General features: G+C 36.7%; 1 protein-coding gene across 1 annotated transcript in view; it reads left to right on the top strand.

Moving 5' to 3' along the window:
* Positions 1-27,614, top strand: part of ADAM2 (ADAM metallopeptidase domain 2) — a 154,126-nt gene that overhangs the window by 65,885 nt on the left and 60,627 nt on the right. The window contains exons 11-12 of the mRNA XM_036118916.2: positions 7,631-7,767; positions 24,674-24,854. Of these exons, the coding sequence (XP_035974809.2) occupies positions 7,631-7,767; positions 24,674-24,854 (318 nt within the window). The remainder of the gene's footprint in view (positions 1-7,630; positions 7,768-24,673; positions 24,855-27,614) is intronic.

Below are 27,614 nucleotides of genomic sequence, written 5' to 3'. Positions count from 1 at the left end.
AAACTAAGCCATGTTTTTGATCCTATATACAATGAAAGGAAAGGTCAAAATACATGCAGTAGTAAGAAGATAGAAAATAAAGAAGCAGTTGCATGGGGTGGGGGAGGAGATTACTTTTACACAAATAACTAAAGTAGAATTTTTGAATATCATTTTTTTCATCTTACTGAGCTATAAAAGATAACAGGGAATGGGACAGAATAAGAAATGATTGTAGAGAGGAGGAGGAAGATGGCAGAGGAGTAGGAGACCTAAATTTCATCTGGTACCAGGAATTCAGCTAGATAGGGATCAAACCATTCTGAACACCCACGAACTCAACAGGAGATTGAAGAAAAGAATAACAACAACTCTCTGAACAGAAAAGCAACCACTTTCTGGAAGGTAGGACGTGCGGAGAAGTGAATCTGAGGTGATATTTGGGAAGATTGACGGCGGGGGAGGGGGTCTCTGTCAGCTGCTACCAGCAAGTGATAGAGCAGCAGAGCACAAAATTGGAACTTCTAGAAGTCAGCTCCTCGGAGGGATGGTACTCCAGTGGCTAAGTGGGGGGTGAAACCCTTGCTGGGACAGTGCGGTCTCAGGACCTTTGGGGTCACAGAAAGACTGGGGGTGCCTGAGTGCAGCAGAGCTTGCAGGTATTCGAGCAGGGAAGCCGGCTGCAGAGACGGAGCCAGGGCGCAGGCTCTCAGCTCGGGGTTGCCATAAACTGTGATCTGCAGCACAAGGGGGCCACTGCTCCTCCAGCAGGAACACAACAAGTGGGAGATCTGGGGAGACTCTGCTTCCTGCCCCAGGAGGAGCAGTGTGGGAGCACACCGCAGGACTCTGCTGGGTTTGGAGACTCCACACGGGGTTGTGTGCCAGAGATAGAGGCGCTCAGTCACGGGCCGGGTGAGCATGGAGTGCAGCTGGAGACCGGGGAGACGGGAGTGATTGACTGCTTTTCTCTGGGGACTCACTGAGGAGTGGGGCCCCGAGTTCTCGGCTCCTCTGGGGTGGAGATTGGGAGGCTGCCATTTTCACTCTCATCCTCCAAAGCTGGACGGAAAGCTTTCAGGGAACAAAAGCTCCCGAGAGCAAACCCGAACAGATTACTTAGCCCAGATGGCAAGGGCAGGCAATTCTGCCTCCAGCAAAGACATCTGAGAACCATGGCAACAGGCCTCTCGCCCAGAAGATCAGCAAGAACAGCCAGCCAAGACCAAGTTTACTGATGAATGAGAATGGCAGAACTCCAGCCCTAGGGGAATACTGTACATAGAATTCATGGCTTTTTTCCCATGATTCTTTAGTCTTTCAAAGTTAATTTTTTTTAACTTTCTTTTTCTTTCTTTTTGAATTTTTCTTTTTCCCTTTTTCAACCAACATTTTATCAATCCCTTTTTTTAAAAATCTTTTTAATTTTTCATTTAGAGTCATATTCTATCCCTTCATAGTAGTTAACCTTATTTCTGGTGTATATATATATATATACATATATATATATATATCTCTTTAAAATTTTGGGGTACAGTTTCTTCTAACACCAGAATATACCCTAAATCTCTAGTGTATCGCTTTGTTCTAGTCTCCTGCCTGATCACATTCTCTCCCTTTTTTTTTTCTTTTTAAATACTCTTCTTTCTTTTTTCAACCAACTTCTTATCTTATCAATTCCTTTTACAAAATCTTTTATAATTTTCATCTTTACAGTCATATTCCATCCCTTCATTGTATTAACCCTTATTTTTGTATATATATAAGCTTTTCTTTCTTTAAAATTTTGGGAGGCACTTCTAACAGACCAAAATACGACTGATATCTAGTGTGTGCCACTGATATATGCACCAGGCTGATCATACTTGGTCATATTCTGGTTTTTTTGGTTTGTTTGATTGTTTTTATTTTTTTCTTTTTCTTTTTTCTTTCTTTCCCTTTCTTTTCCTCCGGTTTCAAGGTCTCTTCTGATTTGCTTAGTGTATATTTTTCTGGGGTCTTTGTTACCCTGTTAGCATTTTGTTCTCTCATTCATCTATTGTCCTCTGGACAAAATGACAAGACAAAAAAATTCACCTCCAAAAAAAGAACAAGAGGCAGTACCGACTGCCAGGGACCTAATCAATATGGACATTACTAGGTTTTCGGACTAGAATTCAGAATGACGATTTTAAAGATACTAGCGGGGCTTGAAAAAAGCATGGAAGATATTAGAGAAACGCTTTCTGGAGAAATAAAAGAACTAAAATCTAACCAAGTCAAAATCAAAAGGCTATGAATGAGGTGCAATCAAAAATGGAGGCTCTAACTGCTAGGATAAATGAGGCAGAGGAGAGAATTAGTGATATAGAAGACCAAATGATGGAAAATAAAGAAGCTGAGAAAAAGAGAGATAAACAACTACTGGATCACGAGGGCAGAATTCGAGAGATAAGTGATGCCATAAGCAGAAGGTATATGGGAGCAAATTATAGCAGGGAACTTCCCTAAATTGGGGAAGGAAACAGGCATCAAAATCCAGGAGGCACAGAGAACCCCTCTCAAAATCAATAAAAATAGGACAACACCCCGACACCTAATAGTAAAGCTTATGAGTCTCAGAGACAAAGAGAAAATCCTGAAAGCAGCTCAGACAAAAGATCTGTTACCTACAATGGTAGAAACATTAGATTGGCAGCAGACCTATACACAGAGATCTGGCAGGCCAGAAAGGACTGGCATGATATATTCAGAGCACTAAACGAGAAAAATATGGAGCCAAGAATACTATATCCAGCTAGGCTGTCATTGAAAATAGAAGGAGAGATAAAAAGCTTCTAGGACAAACAAAAACTGAAAGAATTTGCAAACACAAAACCAACCCTACAAGAAATATTGAAAGGGGTCCTCTAAGCAAAGAGAGAACCTAAAAGTAACATAGACCAGAAAGGAACACAGACAAAATACAGTAACAGTCACCTTACAGGCAATACAGTGGCATTAAATTCAAATCTTTCAATAGTTACCCTGAATGTAAATGGGCTAAATGCCCCAATCAAAAGACAGAGGCTATCAGATTAGATAAAAAAACAAGACCCATTGATATGCTGTCTGCAAGAGAGATTCATTTTAGACCCAAAGACACCCCAGATTGAAAGTGAGGGGGTAGAAAACCATTTACCATGCTAATAGACACCAAATGAAAGCTGGGGTGGCAATCCTTATATCAGACAAATTAGATTCTAAACCAAAGACTGTAATAAGAGATGAGGAAGGACACTATATCATACTAAACGGTCTATTCAACAAGAAGATCTAACAATTGTAAATATCTATGCCCCTAATGTGGGAGCAGCCAATTATATAAGCCAGTTAATAACAAAAGCAAAGAAACACATCGACAACAATACAATAATAGTGGGGGGATTTAACAACCCCCTCACTGAAATGGACAGATCATCTAAGCAAAAGATCAACAAGGAAATAAAGACTTTAAATGACACACTGGACCAATGGATTTCACAGATATATTCAGAACATTCCATCCCAAAGCAACAGAATACACATTCCTCTCCAGTGCTCATGGAACATTCTCCAGGATCGATCACATCCTAGGTCACAAATCAGGTCTCAACTGGTATCATTCCCTACATATTTTCAGACCACAGTGCTTTGAAACTAGAACTCAATCTCAAGAGGAAAGTCGGAAAGAACTCAAATACATGGAGGCTAAAGAGCATCCTACTAAAGAATGAATGGGTCAACTAGGAAAGTAAAGAAGAATTAAAAAAATTCATGGACACAAATGAAAATGAAAACACAACTGTTCAAAATCTTTGGGATGCATCAAAGGCATTCCTAAGAGGAAAGTATATAGCAATACAAGCCTTTCTCAAGAAACAAGAAAGGTCTCAAAAACACAACCTAACCCTCCACCTAAAGGAGCTGGAAAAAGAGCAGCAAATAAAGCCTAAATCCAGCAGGAGAAGTGAAATAATAAAGATCAGAGCAGAAATCAATGAAATAGAAACCAAAAGAACAGTAGAACTGTCCTAGCCACAGCAACCAGACAACAAAAAGGAATAAAAGGCATCCAAATCAGCAAAGAAGAAGTCAAACTCTCACTCTTTGCAGATGATATGATACTTTATGTGGAAAACCCAAAGGACTCCACCCTAAAGCTGCTAGAACTCATACAGGAATTCAGTAAAGTGACAGGATAGAAAATCAATGCACAGAACTCAGTGGCATTCCTATACACCAACAACATGACAGAAGAAAGAGAAATTAAGGAGTCAATCCCATTTACAATTGCACCCAAAACCATAAGATACCTAGGAATAAATCTAACCAAAGAGGCAAAGGATCTGTACTCAGAAAACTATAAAATATTCATGAAAGAAATTGAGGAAGACACAAAGAAATGGAAAAACATTCCATGCTCATGGATTGGAAGAACAAATATTGTGAAGATGTCAATGCTACCTAGAGCAATCTACACATTCAATGCAATCCCCATCAAAATACCATCCACGTTTTTCAAAGAAATGGAGCAAATAATCCTAAAATTTGTATGGAACCAGAAAAGACCCCAAATAGCCAGAGGAATGTTGAAAAAGAAAAGCAAAGCTGGCGGCATCACAATTCCGGACCTCAAGCTCTATTACAAAGCTGTCATCATCAAGACAGTATGGTACTGGCACAAAAACAGACACATAGATCAATGGAACAGAATAGAGAGCCCAGAAATGGACCCTCAACTCTATGGTCAACTAATCTTTGACAAAGCAGGAAAGAATGTCCAATGGAAAAAAGACCGTCTCTTCAACAAATGGTGTTGGGAAAATTGGACAGCCACATGCAGAAGAATGAAACTGGACCATTTCCATACACCACACACAAAAATAGACTCCAAATGGTAGAAAAACCTCAATGTGAGACAGGAGTCCATCAACATCCTAAAGGAGAACACAGGCAGCAACTCCTTGACCTCAGCTGGAGCAACTTCTTCCTAGAAACATCGCCAAAGACAAGGGAAGCAAGGGCAAAAATGAACTATTGGGACTTCATCAAGATAAAAAGCTTTTGCACAGCAAAAGAAACAGTCCACAAAACCAGAAGACAACCTACAGAATGGGAGAAGATATTTGCAAATGACATGTCAGATAAAGGGCTAGTATCCAAAATCTATAAAGAACTTATGAAACTCAACACCCAAAGAACAAGTGATCCAATCAAGAAATGGGCAGAAGACATGAACGACATTTTTCCAAAGAAGACATCCAAATGGCCAACAGACACATGAGAAAGTGTTCAACATTGCTTGGCATCAGGGAAATCCAAATCAAAACCTCAATGAGATATCACCTCACACCAGTCAGAATGGCTAAAATAACAAGTCAGGAAATGACAGATGTTGGCGGGGATGCGGAGAAAGGGGAACTCTCGTACACTGTTGGTGGGAAATGCAAGCTGGTGCAACCACTCTGGAAAACAGTATGGAGGTTCCTTTAAAAAATAGTTGAAAATAGAGCTACCCTATGACCCAGCAATTGCACTTCTGGGTATATACCCCAAAGACACAAATTTAGGGATCTGAAGAGGTATGTGCACCCCAAAGTTTATAGCAGCAATGTCCACAATAGCTAAACTATGGAAAGAGCCAAGATGTCCATTGACAGATGAATAGATAAAGAAGAAGTGGTATACAATGGAATATTATGCAGCCATCAAAAGGAATGAAATCTTGTCATTTGCAATGACATGGATGGAACTGGAGGGTATTATGCTGAGCGAAATCAGTCAGTCAGAGAAAGACATGTATCATATGACCTCACTGATATGAGGAATTCTTAATCTCAGGAAACAAACTGAGGGTTGCTGGAGTGGGGGGGGGGTTGGGAGGGATGGGGTGGCTGGGTGATAGACATTGGGGAGGGTATGTGCTATGGTGAGCGCTGTGAATTGTGTAAGACTGTTGAATCACAGACCTGTACCTCTGAAACAGATAATACATTATATGTTAAAAAAAAAAAAAAAGAAGATAGCAGGAAGGGAAAAATGAAGTGGGGGAAATCGGATGGGGAGAGGAACCATGAGAGACTATGGACTCTGTGAATCAAACTGAGGGTTCTAGAGGGAGGGGTGTAGGGGGATGGGTTAGCCTGGTGATGGGTATTAAGGAAGGCATGTATTGAATGGAGCACTGGGTGTTATACACAAACAATGAATCATGGAACACTACGTCTAAAAGTAATGATGTAATGTATGATGATTAACATAACAATAAAAAATTTAAAAAATAAAAATAAAAAACTAATGATGTAACGTATGTTGATTAACATAACATAATAACAGAAAAGAAAAAAAGATGTGATTGTAGAGATATATTGATTGAATAACTGCTAGACCTTTGCTACATTATCCTGCAAAAAAGAAAATTTATAAATAACTACAGTAATAATATAACACACTATTATATTATTATTTATAATATCCAGTTATTTAAATTCTTGAAATTTAGTAGAATCCTCAGAATCCTTCTATTTCTTTCCTACTCTTCCTCTCTCTCCCTTTCTCTCTCTGAGAATGGGTGGTACATTAAACTGTGGTAATTTGATAAAGGGACCATTTGTTAATATGTATGCAAGATATAGGAATTTTGCCATACTTTAGGGATAGTAATAAAAGAAAAATTCAATTGTCACTCAGACTTGAAGGAAAGGACAATGTCATTTTACTAGGGTCACAGACAGAAGGTAGAGGCCTCCACTCAAGGATTCAGTTATAGGTACCCTGGCAGTGATGGTAATAAATACCCTTCTCTTTTCTTAGCCTGTTCCTCTCTTTAGACCAAATCAAGTTAAAAGCAGAGGGTAAAGGAACGCTTTAATATAATCTACTGGTGTTACCTTCTGGGCTAGAGAGCTGCAGGGTTGATTGAGAGAGGCAAACAGAAGATACCAAAATATATTCCTAGAAACCAATCTTGAAGTATATTCAACAAAATGCTGTTAGATCTATATGAGGGGATAGTGTGATTTTTGGATTTTTCTTAAACTGCATATGTTTTAGTATGGTTAAAATGTGCTATAATAAGTATCCTATATTCGCAAAAAGAAAAATTATAAGGGTACTTTAGTTTTGAAAATGAAGTTTAAACAACCATGGTAAGTCAGCATTTTTAATTTCAGTCATTATTTAGCTTAATTCAATGGGTTAATTTATGATTTTTTTAAATGTATGGAAGATTTACATAAAATATCCCCAAGTAATTAAATTATAAATGAACATAACCTGTTAATAATTTGACACTGTATGTGTGTATATGTGTGTCTAAAGATTTTCTTTTGTGAGTACAAATATGACTATAACAATTGTTATATATAATTAACAAGTTCTTGGGGCAATATTTTTCTTGCCCTGATGCCACCAAGTGAACCATGCATTTACATTTTGGTAAAATTTCAGATCTCACTTTTTATGCTTTTCTTATATTGTTAATGGTACCTGTAACATGTTAGACAAATATGGATGGCACACCTGTGGTTAATATATTAGATGCCTCTATTCAATTTTATTGAGTGACTATTTTTAATAATTACATTATTTTCCAGGTAAATGAATCATCTTCTAAAATGTGAGTGTGTACATGTGTGTTCTTTTTTTCCAGCACCCCAGAACCATAAGTCTGGAATCGCTTGCAGTTATTATAGCTCAGTTACTGAGCCTTAGTATGGGAGTAGCTTATGATGATGTTAACAAATGCCAGTGCTCAGGAACTGTCTGCATAATGAACCCAGAAGCAATGTAAGATGCTCTACTTTTATATGCTTTATATACATAGTTTATATAAAAATAAGTTTGGTGTAATTAATTTAAAAAAGTCTAGGGTGCTAAAATAATTACTAATGGTCAAATATAAGCTGTGTCCAACAATGCCCAATGCTGCATGTCTACCTACTGTCCCTTGTAATCTGATACCACACTTACTTTGTCATATATTATCTACTTCTACACTTATCACTAAGTCATTTGCCAGATTTTATAATCTAATGCATCATTTGATAAACTAAATACAGGCTTGTGAACACTATAAAAGAATGATTTATTAGTTTGGTCTTGTCTGCATGAATTTTATTTTGCCCTCTCAACCTGAAGTCTTGGCAAATCAGGAGATGCTGTTATTCAGCTTTTTCTGTCACTAGAGAAGGCCTTTTTGCAGTATCCTTGACATGCCTCAAGGACCTAGTGAATTTGATATTATCATCATTATTCTTAGAGTACAACAGTGAGATTTCATAGAATTAGGACCAAATAGGGGGTTTAGGGAAACCATCATCCACTCAATGACTAGAGCTAGCCTTTAGCCTTTCTGAATGACATTTCTCGCAGCCATTTTCTGCTTCTCATATGTCTTAGAAAATCAAGCCCCATTGCCTACAGCAACAAAGTTGATAACATCACATTCTCTCCATTCCTTCACTTCTGTTTCCACAATCATTTCTTAAGAATACTTGCAATCAAATTTTTATCTCAGGCTCTGATTTGGCAGAGACTCATATGAAAATAGTTATCTCAGAAGGGGCTATAGAACAGCATTATCAACAATAGCCAAATTATGGAAAAACCCAACTGTCCATCAACTGATGAATGGATAAAGAAGAGGATATGTGTGTGTGTGTGTGTGTGTGTGTGTGTGTATACATATATATGTATATATATACAATGGAATATTACTCAGCCATCAAGAAGAATGAAATCTTGCCATTTGCAATGACATGGATGGAGCTAGAGTGTATTATGCTAAAAGAAATAAATCAGAGAAAGACAAAAATCATATGATTTCACTCATATGTGGAATTTAAGAAATAAAACAGATGAACAGGGAACAAAAGGAGGCAAAGCATAAAACATACTCTTAACTATAGAGAAAACAAACAGGTTGCTGGAAGGGAGGTTGATGGGGGATGGGCTAAATGGGTAATGGGTATTAAGGAGGGCACTTGTTGTGTTGAGCACTGGACATTATATGTAAGTGATGGATCACTAAGTTTTACTCCTAAAATCAATACACTATATGTTAACTGACTAGAATTTGAATATAAATTTGAAACAACAACAAAAAAGAAGGGGCTGTAGAAAGCAAGGCTTTTTAAATAATTATGGACCTGGAACAATTTATGATTGGCGACAACAGGGATGCCTTTAGCAGGAGATGATATATAGAGGGGGTGCTACAGGTCCATGCTGTGATGCAAAATGTTCGTTCTTTGGCACTTATGATCATTAAGATACAATAAAAGTAAAGATATTCCTGATAGATTAGGTTACATGTGGAATTTCTGACAAATATAAGAAATTTGTAGTGCAGGTCCCTAGAGTTCTTTGAAGCTCTTGGTGGGCTACTGCACACTTGTAGAGTTGAGCACGCATCCAGGAAATAGTGACAATGTTACTAAAATTGATTATTTTCATCTTAATTTGGTATATTCAGATCTCTGGAATTATAAGGTCAAGTGGGCCTATTAATCTACCTAATGACCAATATGGCATATCTGGTAGCTAACTAAAAATATCCAGACAGTGTAAGTAAATAATATGAACAGGGATCCCAGAGCTCCATGTCACCTATATCTTTTGCACCAATATTTCTCAATCACTTCACATCAATGGCTACATGGGAGTTCCCTAAAACTGGCTGGAGAGGAAAAAGAACCTTGTCTTATTTCAATAATAGCTACTTTCAATATGTTAGGTGGAAGAAGCATGTGAATTGATTTAGATGGGCACAAAGTAAGCAGATTTTTATATCTACCTTAAGTTCAAGTCCCACAAGAAGTACTCAATGACCAGGTCAACATTTTAAAATTCACTAATGTCAATCAGCTTCTTCCTTAGGCAAAATATGTAAAAGGGGCCTTAAAATAAAGGTAATGACCTCTTCACAGGGGCAGGCTTCAACCACTTTATTGGAACACCAGCTTCCTGACCCTCTAAGGACAATTCCATTAAATATTCTGTACTTCTCTGTGGTCCCAGCAGAATGGAGCCACAGTTGTCATCTCAATAAAACACACTTATGTTGACTTTTCCTCATTCTCTCTTTTTGTATTCCTACTCCTTTAATCCTGCTTCCTAGTATCATGTCCCAAATAAATTTCCTACAATTAAATTCATTCCTTTGTTTTATTTTGTTTTTGTTTTGTTTTCGTTTTTCTGGTTAATCTAAGTATAGATAGATGACAGTGTATGTACTTCTTAATAATGTTGAACACTGCCTATTAAATATTTATTTATTTATCTTTGACTGCATTATAGTTTTTACAATAATGATATGTTATTTGTGATACTGATTACAATGATAATAATGATTATGATGGTGAGGAAATGATAGGAAGGGCTGGAAGACCTGAACTATTAATAGCTCTTTGGACCCTCAACTTCCTCTTAAATATTGTCAAATATTCTTTGTTCAATTTTGAAAGTAGTTTACTTTGTTGAGATGCCTGAATTATTCTCATCACGGTTAGAAATCTTCAAAGTGCAGTGTTTCCTCAATTGTTTTCTTTGGGGAAATTATTAGGTATAAATAGATTGCCATTTACTATTCTTTCCAATTGCACCTCTTTATATATAAGACTATAAAATTTCCAATTGTTTGTAGCAAGTATATAGAAATTTTATTGATTACTTTACATTGAGGTTGTTTCCTATAGTTTTGCTAAATTAATTCTGGAATTTTAATTTAGCTTTATTAGAATTTTATACTTGTACAATCATATATTGTATATACAGTTTTACATTTTTTTCAATCTTCATATTTTTTTCCAATTCCTATTTTTTGCCTTACTACAGTGTTTAGGACCTTTAATACAATGTTAGATAGAAATGGAATGAGTGGCTATTTTTCTTGCTTCTAATTTAAGAGCAAATCTTTAATCCTTCACCATTAAATATATTAGCTGAAAGATTTTCATAGAGGCTTTTACTCAGATTGAGGAAGTTCTTTTTTTATTCTTTGTCCAAGTTTCTGTCATGAATAGATTTCATTATGTATCGGGGCGCCTGGGTGGCTCAGATGGTTAAGCATCTGCCTTCGGCTCAGGTCATGATTCTGGGGTCCTGGGATCAAGCCCCACGTCGGGCTCCTGGCTCAGCGGGGAGCCTGCTTCTCCCTCTCCCTCTGTCTCCCCTCCTGCTCATGCTCTCTCTCTCTCTGTATCTCTGTGTCTCAAATGAATAAATAAAATTAAAAAAAAATTTCATTATGTATCAAGATGATTATGTGTTGTTGTTTTTACTACTTTCAGTTGATATGTTGAAATACATTTTATTGATCTTCAATTGTTTAAATAACTTGTTTTCCTGGGATGAACCACATTTGGACATGATGAATAATCCTTTTCGTGTATTGCCCTACTTGTTGCTGGATATTTCTTCCCTAATATTTGCCTCTATATTTATGAAGGACATTGGTCTTTAGTTGTTTTCTCTTGTAATTATTTTGACTGGTTTCATTATCAGGGTGATATTGGCCTCCTAAAATTTCCTGAAAGTGATTTGGAAAATTGATATTAATTCTTCACAAATTATTTGATAGGAATTCATCAGTGAAGCCATATGGACTTAGACTTCTCTCTCTGGAAAGGTGTTTAATAATTAATTTTTAAGATATGAGGATATTTAGTTGGGATTTAAAAAAAGTTTCCTTGAAATTAATTAATTTGTCATAAATTTTGCATTCAGTATAGCTAACATACAGCATTATATTGTTTCAGGTGTACAATACAGTGATTCAACAATTCCACATATCACTCAGTGCCCATCACGACAAGTACACTCTTAATCCCCACCACCTATTTCACCCATCCCTCCCATACACCTCCCCTCTGGTAAGCATCAGTTTGTTCTCTATAGTTAAGAGTTTGGTTCTTAGTTTGTCTCTGTTTCTGTCTCTCTCTCTCTCTCTCTTTTTTTTTTTTACCTTTGCTCGTTTGTTTCTTAAATTCCACATACAAGTGAAATCATATGGTATTTGTTTCTCTGACTGACTTATTTCGCTTAGCATGATACTCTGTAGTTCCATCCATGTCATTGCAAATGGCAAGATTTTGTTTTTTATGGCTAAATAATATTCCATTGTTTATATATATACCACATCATCTTCATCCATTCATCAATTGATAGACACTTGGCCTGCTTCCATAATTTGTATATTGTAAATAATGCTGCTATAAACATAGGGGTGCATGTATCCCTTTGAGTTAGAGTTTTGTATTTTTTGGGTAAATACCCAGTAGTGCAATTAATGGATCATAGGGTAGTTCTATTTTAAACCTTTTGAGGAAGCTTTATACTGTTTTCCTCAGTGGCTGCACCAGTTTACATTCCCACTAATAGTGCACCAGGTTTCCTTTTCTCCACATTCTCACCAAAACTTGTTTCTTGTGTTTTTGATTTTAGCCATTCTGACAGATGTGAGGTGATATCTCACTGTGGTTTTGATTTACATTTCCTTGATAATGAGTGATATGTAATATCTTTTCATGTGTCTGTTGGCCATCTGGATGTCTTCTTCAGAGAAATGTCTGTACAAGTCTTCTGCCCATTTTTTAATTGGATTATTATTTTTAATTGGTTTATTTGTTTTTTATAAGTTCTTTATATATTTTGGATACTAACATTTTATCAGATACATCATTTACAAATATCCTCTCCCTATCTTCTGTAGGTTACCTTATATCATTTCCTTTGCTTTGCAGAAACATTTTATTTTGAAATAGTCCCAATAGTTTATTTTTGCTTTTATTTAGTTTGTCTCAGAGACATATCTAGAAAAATGTTCTTATGAATAATATCAGAGACATTTCTGCCTTTGTTCTCTTTAGGGATTTTTATGGTTTCAGGTCTCACATTCAAGTCCTTGATCCATTTTGAGTTTATTATTGTGTATGGTGTAAGAAAATGACTCAGGTTTGTTCTTTTGCATGTCACTGTCCAGTTTTCCCAACACCATTTGTAGAAGAGACTTTGTTCCATTGGATATTCTTTCCTGCTTTGTTGAAGATTAATTGACCATATTATTGTGGGTTTATTTCTGATTTTGCATTTTGTTCTATGGCTCTATGTATCTATTTTTTGCCAGTGCCATACTGTTTTGATTGCTACAGCTTTGTGATATAACTTGAAGTCTAGAATGGTGATGCCTCCAGCTTTGCTTTTCTTTTTCAAAATTGTTTGTCTAGTCAGGGTCTTTTGTGGTTCCATAGAAATTTTAGGATTGTTTGTTCTAGTTCTGTGAAAAGTGTTGCTGGTATTTTGATAGGGATTGCATTAAATGTGTAGATTGCCTTAGGTAGTATATTTTAACAAAATTTATTCTTCTAATCCATGAGCATGGAATGTCTTTCTATTTCTTTGTGTCATCTTCACTTTCTTTCATCAATGTTCTATAGTTTTTAGAGTATAGGGCTTTCACCTCTTTGGTTAGGTTGATTCCTAGGTATCTAATTATTTAAAGTGCAATTGTAAATGGGATTGGTTCCTTAATTTCTCTTTTGCAGGTTTCTTATTATAGAAATGCAACAGATTTTTGTACATTGATTTTATATCCTATATAGGTTTTATAACCTCACATTCTTTTTTTCAGTTTTAGTAGTTTTTGGTGGAGTCTTTCAGGTTTTCTGTATGTAGTATCATGCCATCTGCAAATAGTGAAAGTTTTCTTCTTTACCAATTTGGATGCCTTTTATTTCTTTTTGTTGTTAATTGCTGTAGCTAGGACTTCCAGTACTATGTTGAATAAAGGTAGTGAGAGTGGACATCCTTGTCTAGTCCTTCACCTTGAAGTGAAAGTTCTTAGTTTTCCCCCATTGAGTATGATATTCACTGTGGGTTTTTCATATATGGCCTTTATTATATTGAGGTATGTTCCCTCTATCCCTACTTTGTTGAGAGCTTTTATCATAAATGGATGTTGTACTTTATCAAATGCTTTTTTTGTGTCCATTGAAATGATCAAAAGGTTTTTATCCTTTCTCTTACTGATGTTGATTGCTTTGTAAATATTGGACCACCCTTGCAACCCAGGAATAAATCCCACTTGATCGTGGTGAATGACTTTTTAAATATACTGTTAGATTCAATTTGCTAGTATTTTATTGAGGAATTTCTCCATCCATTTTCTTCTGTGATATTGGCATGTATTTCTCTTTTTTAGTGGAGTCTTTATCTGATTTTGGTATCAAGGTAATGCTGGCCTCATAGAATGAATTTGGAAGTTTTCCTTCTTTTTTGGTATTTTGTAATAGTTTGAGGAGAATATTAACTCTTCTTTCAATGTTTGGTGGAATTTGCCTGTGAAACCATCTGGCCCTGAGCTTTTGTTTGTTGAAAGTTTTTTGATTACTGATTTGATCTCCTTCCTGTTTATTCCTCTGTTCAAGTTTTCTACTTCTTCCTATTTCAGTTTTGGTAGTTTATATTTTTCTAGGAATTTATCCATGTTTCTGGGTTGCCTAATGTGTTGGCATATAGCTTTTTATAATATTCTCTTACAATTATATTGCTTTTCATAGTATTGTCTTACAATTGTATTTCTGTGGTATTGGTTGTTATTTCTCCTGTCATTTGCGATTGTATCTATTTGAGTCTTTTTTTTTAAATGAGTCTGGCTAGAGGTTTATCAATTTTGTGGATCTTTTCAAAGAACCAGATCCTGGTTTCATTGATCTGTTTTTGTTGTTGTTGTTGTTGTTTGTTTGTTTGTTTTTTAGTTTGTATCATTTATTCCTGTTCTAATCTTTATTATTTCCTTTCTTCTGCTGGTTTGGAGTTTCATTTGTTCTCCTTTTTCTACCTTCATTAGGTGTAAGGTTAGGTTGTTTATTTGAGATTTTTCTTGTTTCTTAAGGTAGGCCTGTATTGCTACATACTCCACCCTTAGAACTGCTTTTGCTGTATTCTAAAGGTTTTGGATCATTGTGTTTTCATTTTTGTTCTTTTCCATGTACTTTTTGATTTCTTCTTTGATTTCTTGATTGACCCATTCACTGTTTAATATGTTATTTAACTTGCATGTATTTGTATTCTTTCCAGATTTTTTCTTGTGGTTGATTTCTATTTTCATAGTGTTGTGACCAGAAAAGATGCATGGTATGACTTTGATCTTTTAGAATTTGTTGAGGCATGTTTTGTGGGCTAATATGTAATCTATTCTGGAGAATGTTCTGTGTGCACTTGAAAAGAATGTGTGTTCTGCTGTTTTAGGGTGGAACATTCTGAATATGTTTATTAAAATGATCTGGTCCAATGTGTCATTCAAGGCCACTGTTTTCTAGTTGATTTTCTGTTTGGATGATCTACTCATAGATGTAAGTGGAATGTTAAAGTCCCCTACTATTATTGTGTTACCATTGATTAGTTCCTTTATGTTTGTTATGAACTGATTTATGTATTTGGATGCTCCCTTATTGGGTGCATAAATATTTATAATTGTTCTATCTTATTGGATTATTCCTTTTATAATTATATAACCTAATTTGTGTATTTTTACAGATTTTGTTTTAAAGTCTATGTTGTCTGATATAAGTATTGCTACTCCAGCTTTCTTTTGACATCCATTTGCATGATAAATGTTTCTCCATACCCTCTTTTTATTTTATTTTATATTTATTTATTTATGTATTTATTTATGTGTGTATTTATTTATTTTTAGTTTCAGGCATACATTGTAGTGATTCAACACTTACATACAACACCCAGTGCTTATCACAAGTGTATTCCTTAATTCTCATTAGCTATATAACCCATTCCCCCACCCACCTTCCCTCTGGTAACCATTAGTTTGTTCTCTCTAATTAAGAGCATTTTCTTGGTTTGCCTGTCTTTAATTTTCCTCTGCCCCTTTGTTTTGTTCCTTAAATTTCACATATGAGTGAAATCACATAGTATTTGTCTTCTCTGACTGACTTATTTGGCTTAGAATTATACTTTCTAGCTCCATCCTTGTTGTAAATGGCAAGATTTCATTATTTTTTATGGCTGAGTAATATTTCATTAGATATATAATGGAATTATATATCCATTCTTCTTTATCCATTCTTCAGTCAGTGGACACTTGGGCTGTTTCCATAGTTTGGGTATTGTAGATAATACTGCTATAAACATTGGGGTACATGTATACCTTCAAATTAGTATTTTTGTATTCTTTGTGTAAATACCTAGTGCAATTGCTTTATCATAGGGTAGTTCTATTTTTAACTTTTTGAGGAACCTGTTTTCCAGAGTGACTGTATCTGTTTGCATTCCTACCAACAGTGCAGGAGGGTTCCCCTTTCTCCACATCCTTGCCAAAAGCTGTTATTTCAACATCCCCTCACTTTTAATCTACAGGTGTCTGTAGGTCTGAAATGAGTCTCTTGTAAGTAGCATATAGATAGGGTTTTTTATACATTCTGTCACTTTATGTCTTTTGATTGGAGCATTTAGTTCATTTACATTCAAAATAATTATTGATAGATATGTATTTATTGCCATTTTGTTAGTTGTTTTCTCATTGTTTTTGTAGATTTTCTCTGATCCTTTCTTCTCTTTCTCTTGGTCATGTTTTGCTGGTTTTCTTTAGTGATGAATCCAAGTAAGGAAAACCTTTCTTTAATCTATTACTGTTTTTTTTTTTTTTTTGGTTATTGTTCAATTTATACAGAACATCTTCTCCATATAGCAGTCTATATTAAGCTGATAGTCACCTAATTTTTAACTCATTCTTACTCCTCTCCTTTCCATGTTTCGGTATTTGGTGTCATACTTCACATCTTTTTACTTTCTGCTTCTCTTGACTGATCTTTACAGATATAATTCATTTTTTTTTTGGCTTTTGTTCTTCTTATTTTCTTACTTTTACTTATGATTTTTGTTCTCCACTCACAGAGTCTCCCTTCCAATTTCTTGTAGGGCTGGTTTAGTGGTCATTAATTCTTTTAACTTTTGTTTGTCTGGCAAATGCTTTATCTCTCCTTCCTTTTTTAAAAAAATTTTATTTTATTTTATTACATTATGTTAGTCACCATACAGTACATCATTAGTTTTGATGTAGTGTTCCATGATTCATTGTTTTCATATAACACCCAGTGCTCCATGCAATATGTGCCCTCCTTAATACCCATCGCCGGGCTAACCCATCCCCCTACTCCCTCCCCTCTAAAGCCGTCAGTTTGTTTCTCAGAGTTCATAGTCTCTCATGGTTCATCTCTCCATCTGATTCCCCCCCCCCTCATTTTTCCCTTCCTTCTAATGTCCTCCAGGCTATTCCTTATGTTCCACAAATAAGTGAAACCATATGCTAATTGACTTTCTCTGCTTCACTTATTTCACTTAGCATAATCTCCTCCAGTCTCATCCATGTTGATGTAAAAGTTGGGTATTCATCCTTTCTGATGGCTGAGTAATATTCCATTGTATATATGGACCACATCTTCTTTATCCACTTGTCTGTTGAAGGGCATCTCGCCTCTTTCCACAGTTTGGCTATTGTGGACATTGCTGCTATGAACATTGGGGTGCTTATGGCTCTTCTTTTCACTACATTTGTGTCTTTGGGGTAAATACCCAGGAGTGCAATTGCTGGGTCATAGGGTACTTCTATTTTTAATTTTTTGAGGCACCTCCCCACTGTTTTCCAAAGTGGCTGTACCAACTTGCATTCCCACCAACAGTGTAAGAGGGTTCCCCTTTCTCCACAACCTCTCCAACATTTGTTGTTTCTTGCCTTGTCATTTTTTGCCATTCTAACTGGTGTAAGGTGGTATCTCAGTGTGGTTTTGATTTGAATTTCTCTGATGGTTAATGATGATGAACATTTTTTCATGTGTCTGTTAGCCATTTGTATGTCTTCTTTGGAGATGTGTCTGTTCATGTCTTCTGCCCATTTTTTGACTTGATTATTTGTTTTTTGGGTGTTGAGTTTGAGAAGTTCTTTATAGATCTTGGATATCAGCGCTTTGTCTGTAGTGTCATTTACAAATATCTTCTCCCATTCTGTGGGTTGCCTCTTTGTTTTGTTACTGTTTCCTTTGCTATACAGAAGCTTTTTATCTTGATGAAGTCCCAAAAGTTCATTTTCACTTTTGTTTTACCTGCCCTTGGAGATGTATCTTGAAAGAAGTTACTGTGGTCGATGTCAAAGAGGTTACTGCCTATGTTCTCCTCTGGGATTTTGATGGATTCCTGTCTCACATTGAGGTCTTTCATCCATTTTGAGTTTATCTTTGTGTATGGTGTTAGAGAATGGTCGAGTTTCATTCTTCTGCATGTGGCTGTCCAATTTTCCCAGCACCATTTATTGAAAAGATTGTCTTTTTTCCATTGCATATTTTTCCTGCTTTGTTGAAGATTATTTGACCATAGAGTTGAGGGTCCATATCTGGGTTCTCTATTCTGTTCCATTGATCTATATGTCTTTTTTTGTGCCAGTAACATGCTGCCTTGGTGATCACTGCTTTGTAATATAGCTTGAAATCGGGCAATGTGATGCCCCCAGCTTTGGATCTCATTGATAGCATTTTTAAGTTCTGCCAGTTCAGCTTTCATTTCTGCCCTTAGAGACTCTATGTTGCCATTAATCGATGTCTCCATTCTAGCTATCATCTTCATAACTGTTACCCTGAAGTCCATTTCTGACATCTTGGTTATATCTGTATCCATTTGTAAATCTGTGGCAGAAGTCCCAGTGTCTGAGTCTTTCCTATTTTGGGGGTTCCTCCTCTTAGTCATTCTGTTGAGGGGTGTTTCAGGGAATGTACAGAGACCAAGTTATTGACCATAACCAAAGGAAGATGCACCTGTTTTATAGGGATGTTAAGGTTGTCAGCCTCTTGTTCTCTCAGCCTGTCTTCTGGGGGAGGGGCCTGCCATGCTGTTACTCAGGTAACCCTGTTTGGGCAGAGTTGCCCTGCCCCCTGTGGGGGGGGGGGTGGTCAGTGAAAACCTTTTTTGGGTGGGCTATTGTTCTCTGGCGGGTTTCCCTGGTGGCTTTCTGCATCTCTTCTGAGAGTCAGAACAGAAGAGACTTTCTAACCCTCTGCCTCAGAACAGAGAGATCGCAGTCTGTTCTTCAGTGAGCTCTCCAGGTCACACTATCTCCATTTCTGTCTGTGTTGCTATAAACTGCAGTGTCCTCAGTTGTGCGCCCCTCAGCAGCGCTCCCTGTCCTAGCCTCCAGGTCGGGGCACATCTTTGCCCTTTGTGCTTCTAAAACCACCAGCTGCCCTCAGTTTCAGTGTGGGGGGCTGTCCTAAAGTTCTTTCCCTGTCTCTACTGGTCTGCAAGTCTGTGCCCCGTCCCCAGCGTGGGAGGCTTCCTCTCACCAGTGGTGCAGGATCCTGAAGTCTCCCTCCCCTTTCCATTTATGTTCCAACATCTGCCCATGGAATCAGGGCTCCCTGCTTCATACCTTGAAACCAACCACCTGCGATATTCTGTTTGTAGAGATCCAGATCTATCTTCTTACATTTCAGGCTGATTTTGTGGGTGTTCAGAGTAGTCTGGTCCAGCTCAATTCAGGGGACCAGTTGGAATAGGATCCCCTACTCCCCCACCATCTTTTTTTCTCCCCGATTTTATCTCTCCTTCTATTCTGAATGATAGCCTTGCCCGATAGAGTATTCTTGGCTGCTGATTTTTCCCTTTCAGCATGTTGAATATATTGTGCCATTCTCTTCTGGCCTGCAAAGTTTCTGCTGAAAAATAAGCCTGATAGCCTTATGAAGTGTCCTTTGCATGTAACTGTCTTCTTTTCTCTTGCCACCTTTACAATTATTTATCACTATTTTTTTTTAATTCACCATTTTAATTAGTGTGTGTCTTGGTGTGGACCTCTTTTGGAACTCTTTGCTTTCTGAATCTGGGTCTGTTTCCCTCCCCAGATTTGTGAAGTTTTCAGCTATTACTTCTTCAAATACATTTTCTGCGCCTCCCTCCCCTTTCTCTCTTTTCTCCTTCTTTGGTCCCTATAGTATAAATGTTATCATGCTTGATGGAGTCTTTGAGTTCTCTGAGTCTATTCTCATTATGCAGTATTTGTCTCTCACATGTTCAGCTTGCTTGTTTTCCATTACTCTATACTCCAGGTCACTGATACATTCCTCTGCTTCCTGTAGTCTTCTGTTTATTCCATCTATTGTATTTTTAACTTCATTTATTAACTTCTTCATCTTTTATATTTTATATCTCTTTGTCAAGGCTCTTAATAATATCCTCCACTTTTTTCTGAAGTCCAGTGTGTCCTTGTATGCTCATTATTTTAAATTCTCTATCAGACATATTATTTATTTCTGTTTCACTTAGATCTCCTGCTATGATTTTGTCATGTCTTTCATTTGGGACATATCTCTCTGTCTCCTCATTTTGTCTACCTCTCTGTGTCTATTTCTGTGTGTTAGGAAAGTCAGTTACATCTTCTGCTCTTGAAAGTGGTGGCTTTATGAAGAAGAAGTCCTGTAGTGCCCTGCGGTGCAGTGTCCCCTGATCACCAGAACCTGGCACTTCAAGGGAGTCTCTTATGTGTGTTGCTTGCATCATGCTGTTGTGTTTGAGTTGCTTTTTCTTTCAGTCCAGATGTCTGCACTGGCTCTCTGCCTGTTGTGGGCTGTGCTTGCTCTCTGTGGTGTTAATGGGACCCAGGCAGGCTGGCTCTGAGGGGATGTGACTGCAAGAGGTCTCAAGAGTGAGGCAGTGGTGTTAGCAAAATTTGCACTGAGCTGCTAGTCATAGGCCAGGTCCCTTACAGTGTGGTGGCCAACCAGCATGGCATGTGTTTGTGTGACTCTATTCTTGAGGCAGCTGCATGGAGCATGTGTGGAGTTAACAAAACTTGCACTGAGCCCAGGGCTGAGGCCAGCAGGCTTGGACTGTGTGGTTCCTCAGAAAAACGTGGACAGGGAACACTGCTAGCAAGTTAGGTAGCATGTATCCGTGCCGTGCCATCTCCCACAGGTGCCTCTGTGTTTATGCTAGATTGCAAGAGAGGAAAATGGCAACTGCCAAATCCTTTGTTGCTGGAGAAGTCCTCCATCACACTCTGAAATTAGTATAAACTGATCTCCCTCTCATTTGCCTCTCTGTTGTGCAAACAGTCACTTCTATGTTGTCTCTCTGAGAGCTGCTATCTCTTTAAGGTTGAGGACACGTCTATTACTCACCCTCCTCGCTCACCCAGTGCTGAGTCAGCTGACTTTTGAAGTTCCAGGCTCCAAGTTCTGCTGGTTATACAAACTCAAGGAATTCAGCCTCTCTGGTTTTCAAAGCAGATGTTATGGGGATTCACCCCACCCCCACCCCCCATGTGGGCCCCCTGGTGCTTTCCCTTCTCAGAACTGGCTGCGTCCCTTTTCCTGTGGGCAGCTCCTGACCACCATTTCTGCCCTTCTTAATCTCTCTGATGTAGCTTCTTCTCTACATTTAGTCATGGGGTTTATTCAGCCAGTCTTTGGATCACTCTCTGGTTTATTAATGGGATGAGAGTGATGTCTAGTTGTAAACATGGGATGAGGTAAGCTTAGGGTCCTCCCACTCTGCCATCTTTCCAAGCCTAAATTCCATTTATTTTTCTTTAAAAGTCACTGGAATCTCTAGTGATATTACTTCTTTTATCTCTGATATAATTTGTGTTTTCTCTTTTTTTTTTTAAAGATTTTTTTAAATTTATTTGACACAGAACGAGAGATAGAAAGAGCAGAAACACAAACAGGGGGAGTGGGAGAGGAGAAGCAGGCTTCCCACGGAGCAGGGAGCCCGATGTGGGGCTGGATGCCAGGACACTGGGATCATGACCTGAGCCGAAGGCAGATGCTTAATGACTGAGCCACCCAGGCGCCCCTTCTCTTTTTTTTCTTAATCATTCCAACTTGGGTTTTTATCAAATTAATTGATTTTTTTAAAGACTGTATTTTAATTTTATTAGCTCTCCTCACTTGTCCAGTTTATTTTCTTAATTTTATGCATAGTTTGGGGTAAACTATTTTTTCCCCTAGATTTTTAATGTGAAAATGCAAATATTTAATTTTAAACCTTTTTTCTTTTTGTGTAAGCCCTTTAAAGCTATACATTTCCCTCTAACCACAGCTTCAATTATATACCATACATTTTGATATTTTGTATTTATTTTTTATTTGGTTAAAATATTTTCATTTTCTTTGTGATTCTTTTTTTGTGGGTTGGTTTAGAAGTATGTCAATTGATTTTCAAATATTTGTGGATCATCTAGATGCCTTTTTGTTATTAATTTCTGAATTGATATTTATTGTTTTAGATGTACATATCTTGAAGTTCATTGTGACTTATTTAATAATAGTAATTGTTTTTATCTTTTTGTTTCCCATTTTTGCCTGATTATCTCCATGCTGTACAAACTTCACTGAGAGAGTATGTGTTGAAGTGTTGTATTTTTTTTTCAGTTAGTAATTGAAATGCTCTAATAAATTCTCCAGAGGTATATTTGAACACAGGTTTTATTCATCCTATTTCTGAGTATTGCTTCTTCTAAAAAAATGCAGATATTGGACACATGTTTTGTTTATGGATTAAGCAAAAGATGATCTATTCTAGTATTCTATACCTCACTGTAATGAGAACACTGCCTCCTGCTGTCAATGCTTTGAAATTTTGTAGTGAGTGGTGAGAAAATGAGTGAAATGTGATTAAAACAGCAACATCCTGATTGAGATCTGTATTTATTGGGATGGCATTTGTATTTAGATTTGAGTCCAAGTTACAGAAATCCTAAAGTAATAATGGCTTAAAGAAAAGTTTATTTTATTTTGGGAAATTAGCGTTCTATTAATTGCATGGCATTTCACTGTATAATTTCACATTAATTTCTACATAGTGGCTTTCTTATCCAAGATCATCTCATAGCTCATGATGGAAGCTTTAATTATAACATTTAACCAAAATTAGAGTCACCAATAGAATGAAAACATGGCTGTCAACATTATTTTCTAGAATTTAAACATATGGTTTTGTTTTAGACCACTTCTTTGACCTTTATACATGTATACGCCTAACTTTATAATTTCTTTTTTTTAATGTTTTATTTATTTATTCATGAAAATCAGAGAGAGAGAGAGAGAGAGGCAGAGACAGAGGGAGAAGCAGGCTCCCCGCCTAGCAGGGAGACCCGATGTGGGACTCGATCCCAGGACCCTGGGATCATGACCTGAGCCGAAGGCAGACGCTTAACGGCTGAGCCACCCAGGCGCCCCATATGCCTAACTTTACAAAAGGCCAAGAAATGTAATGATTGTACAAGTCCTGTATTCAACTGAAAATCAGAAGTTCTATTATCAAGGAAAAATGAGAGAATGGAGAATGGGAATGTCCAACAAATGTTTGCAAAGATTCAAGCTGCAAAGAAATTCTTTAGTTGGATATAATTATGATTGATACTTTTTTTCAATGACAACATTAATTTTACTACTAGGAAGTGTATCCCTTATAAACCAATTACACATAATAAACATATCTTGCATTACCTAGTTTTAAATAATATAATGCTGTATCACTTTTTCATCTTTTGGTTTTGGGTATTTAGATAGAAATCATCTGAATTATTTGCAATGTAACAATAAATCCATTATTTGGGGTTATTATAACTGGAGTATGTTCAACCAGGATGTGACCTCCAAAAAAATTGGTAATTCATTAAAAAATCCCCAATTTGTTCATGAACCTCATGTAAATAACATTTCCCTGTCCTAAGCCAAAGGACTATGATTTGAGTCTATTGCCTTAAAATCCAACAACTTCACATTAGCTATATCCTTCATCAAATTATAAACTTTATGAATATAATCTTTTCACATGTTAATACTATTCAGAATAACAAAAGTCGTAATGTAACAGAAACCAAAGAATGTACTATTTACAACAGATGGTTTCCACATAGACTCATTTATTTAAAAATAAAAAATCATTGAGATCTGTACTCTGTGCTAGAGAAGAAAGGGATTGGAATGCCTTTTCTCCTGGAGCTAAAAAACTCTTAAGAGAAGATATGAGCAAATAAATAATATTTCAGTGGTTAATAAATATTTTAAAGAAAAATGTCACTAAAAGAATAAAGAGTAGTAATTTAAAATAAATAAATAAATAAATGAATAAATAGTAGTAAATTTAAAAGAGTAGTATTTTAGATGTGTGCTTAGAAGTGTTATCTCTGTTTGAATAAAGAATTGGATACTGGACTCGAGTTTAGACAATATATTTAAGTTAGAGAAACAGCTATCTGAGCTGTCAGGTATAGGTGTTATTCAAAATGCAGTACTGAATAAGATTACCTATGAATAAATATAGATAAAAGAAGCAAAAAGCCCAATCTCTTTTGTTAATACAGGCTATTATAATATTTAAGAGTCATGAAAAGAAAAAGAAGCAACAAATGAAACAGATGGAGTACTTTGTGAGGTAGGAGCTATAAGAGAAAATAATGTCATGAGTGAGTGTAATATAAGAAACAATAAAATTTTATTAATTCAAACTAAAATATTTAATATAAGTTCTTGCACAGTTGATTTCCTTTGTATAGAAAATGAAGGTTTGACACTAACAAAATTGAGCATTTGACTCTTGTGGAATGCTATTAAATAGCTTTATTCCCAGTCTAGGCGATTTATGAAGCAATACTTACGTAAAAATTTGAAGTTTGATATGTGTTTAGTCATTCCAGTGGTGTGAAGATCTTTAGTAACTGCAGCATGGAGGATTTTGCACATTTTATTTCAAATCCAAAGTCCCAATGTCTTCAAAATCAGCCACACTTAGATCCATCATACAAAGCTGCGGTTTGTGGTAATGGACAAGTGGAACAAGGAGAACAATGTGACTGTGGAAGTGCAGAGGTTAGTACTAATTTGGAAGAATATATAGCAGAATTACATGAAAAATCATTAACAAATTTTTATAGTATAATGCTGCCATTTTCCCTAATACATCAAACTCATTTTATATTGTAATAAGCTGATGAGTGCACTTATATATCAGTATATGGATTTAGTGGTTTGTAGATTATCCAAACAGGTGATTTTCAAGATCATTAATTCTCTGAGTCATCCTAGGTTTTACTTTCCCCCTTGAGAGTGTTCTTCCTGAATAAAGGCATACCTCAGAGATATTGTGGGTTTGGTTCCTGGCCACCACATTAAAGCGAATATCACAATAAATTTTGGTCTCCTGGTGCATATAGAAGTTATATATTTATACTATCCTATAGTCAGGTAAGTGTGAAATAGAATTATGTCTAAAAAACAAGGTTCATATCTTAATTAAAAAATACTTTTTTTTTTTTTTTGGTAAATACACTTGCTGATACATATTTTTTCTTTCTTTTTTTTTCCAAAAAAATGCTAATGATCATATGAGCTTTCAACAGGTCATAATCTTGCTTTAATGCTGATAGCTGCTGACTGATCAGGCTGGTGATTGTTGAAGGTTGGGGTGGCTGTGGCAGTTTCTAAAATAAGACAACAATGAAGTTTCCTTCATTGATTGACTCTTTCAAGAACAGTTTCTCTGTAAGCATGTGATGGTGTTTGATGACGTTTTACTCACAGTAGAACTTCTTTCAAATTGGAGTCAATCCTCTCAAACCCTGCTGCTGTTTAATCAACTAAATTTATGTAATATTCTTTTTTATTCTTTTTTATTAACATATAATGTATTATTTGTTTCAGGGGTACAAGTCTGTGATTTATCAGTCTTACACAAATTCACAGCGCTCACCATAGCACATACCCTCCCCAATGTCCATCACCCAGCCACCCTATCAATCCCACCCACCTCCACTCCAGCAACCCTCAGTTTGTTTCCTGAGATTAAGAGGCTCTTATGGTTTGTCTCCCTCTCTGCTTTTGTCTTGTTTCATTTTCATTTTTTCCTCCCTTCCCCTATAATCCTGTCTTGTTGCTCAAATTCCTCATATCAGTGAGATCATATGATACTTGTCTTTCTCTGTTTGACTTATTTCGCTTAGCAAAATACCCTCTAGTTCCATCCACATCATTGCAGATGGCAAGATTTCATTTTTTGATGGCTGCATAATATTCCATTATATATATATATATACCACATCTTATTTATCCATTCATCTGTCAATGGACATCTAGGCCCTTTCCATAGTATGGCTATTGTGGACATTGCTAATCTAATCAAAGAGGCAAAGGATCTGTACTCGGAAAACTATAAAATACTCATGAAAGAAATTGAGGAAGACACAAAGAAATGGAAAAACGTTCCATGCTCATGGATTGGAAGAACAAATATTGTGAACAGGTCAATGCTACCTAGAGCAATCTACACATTCAATGCAATCCCCATCAAAATACCATCCACGTTTTTCAAAGAAATGGAGCAAATAATCCTCAAATTTGTATGGAATCAGAAAGGACCCCAAATAGCCAGAGGAATGTTGAAAAAGAAAGGCAAAGCTGGCGGCAACACAATTCCGGACTTCCAGCTCTATTACAAAGCTGTCATCATCAAGACAGTATGGTACTGGCACAAAAACAGACACATAGATCAATGGAACAGAATAGAAAGCCCAGAAATGGACCCTCAACTCTATGGTCAACTAATCTTTGAGAAAGCAGGAAAGAATGCCCAATGGAAAAAAGACCATCTCTTCAACAAATGGTGTTGGGAAAATTGGACAGCCACATGCAGAAGAATGAAACTGGACCATTTCCTTACACCACACACAAAAATAGACTCCAAATGGTTGAAAGACCTCAATGTGAGACAGGAGTCCATCAAAATCCTAAAGGAGATCACAGGCAGCAACCTCTTCGAACTCAGCCGCAGCAACTTCTTCCTAGAAACATGACCAAAGGCAAGGGAAGCAAGGGCAAAAATGAACTATTGGGACTTCATCAAGATAAAAGGCTTTTGCACAGCAAAAGAAACAGTCAACAAAACCAAAAGACAACCGACAGAATGGGAGAAGATATTTGCAAATAACATATCAGATAAAGGGCTAATATCCAAAATCTATAAAGAACTTATGAAACTCAACACCCAAAGAACAAATGATCCAATCAAGAAACAGGCAGAAGACATGAACAGACATTTTTCCAAAGAAGACATCCAAATGGCCAATGGACACATGAAAAGTGCTCAACATCGCTCGGCATCAGAGAAATCCAAATCAAAACCTCAATGAGATACCACATCACACCAGTCAGAATGGCTAAAATTAACAAGTCAGGAAACAACAGATGTGGGCGGGGATGTGGAGAAAGGGGAACCCTCCTACACTGTTGGTGGGAAATGCAAGCCTGTGCAACTACTCTGGAAAACAGTATGGAGGTTCCTCAAAAAGTTGAAAATAGAGGTACCATATGATCCAGCAACTGCACTACTGGTTATTTACCCCAAAGATACAAATGTAGGGATCCCAAGGGGTACGTGCATCCTGATGTTTATAGCAGCAGTGTCCACAATAGCCAAACTGTGGAAAGAACCAAGGTGTCCATCAGCAGATTAATGGATAAAGAAGATGTGGTATATATATAAACAATGGAATATTATGCAGCCATTGAAAAGAATGAGATCTTGCCATTTGCAATGATGTGGATGGAACTAGAGGGTATTATGCTGAGTGAAAT

This window comes from Halichoerus grypus, chromosome 3 (genome assembly GCF_964656455.1).
Source record: "Halichoerus grypus chromosome 3, mHalGry1.hap1.1, whole genome shotgun sequence".
Lineage (NCBI taxonomy): Eukaryota > Metazoa > Chordata > Mammalia > Carnivora > Phocidae > Halichoerus > Halichoerus grypus.
This window is presented reverse-complemented; position numbering and strand designations above follow the sequence as displayed.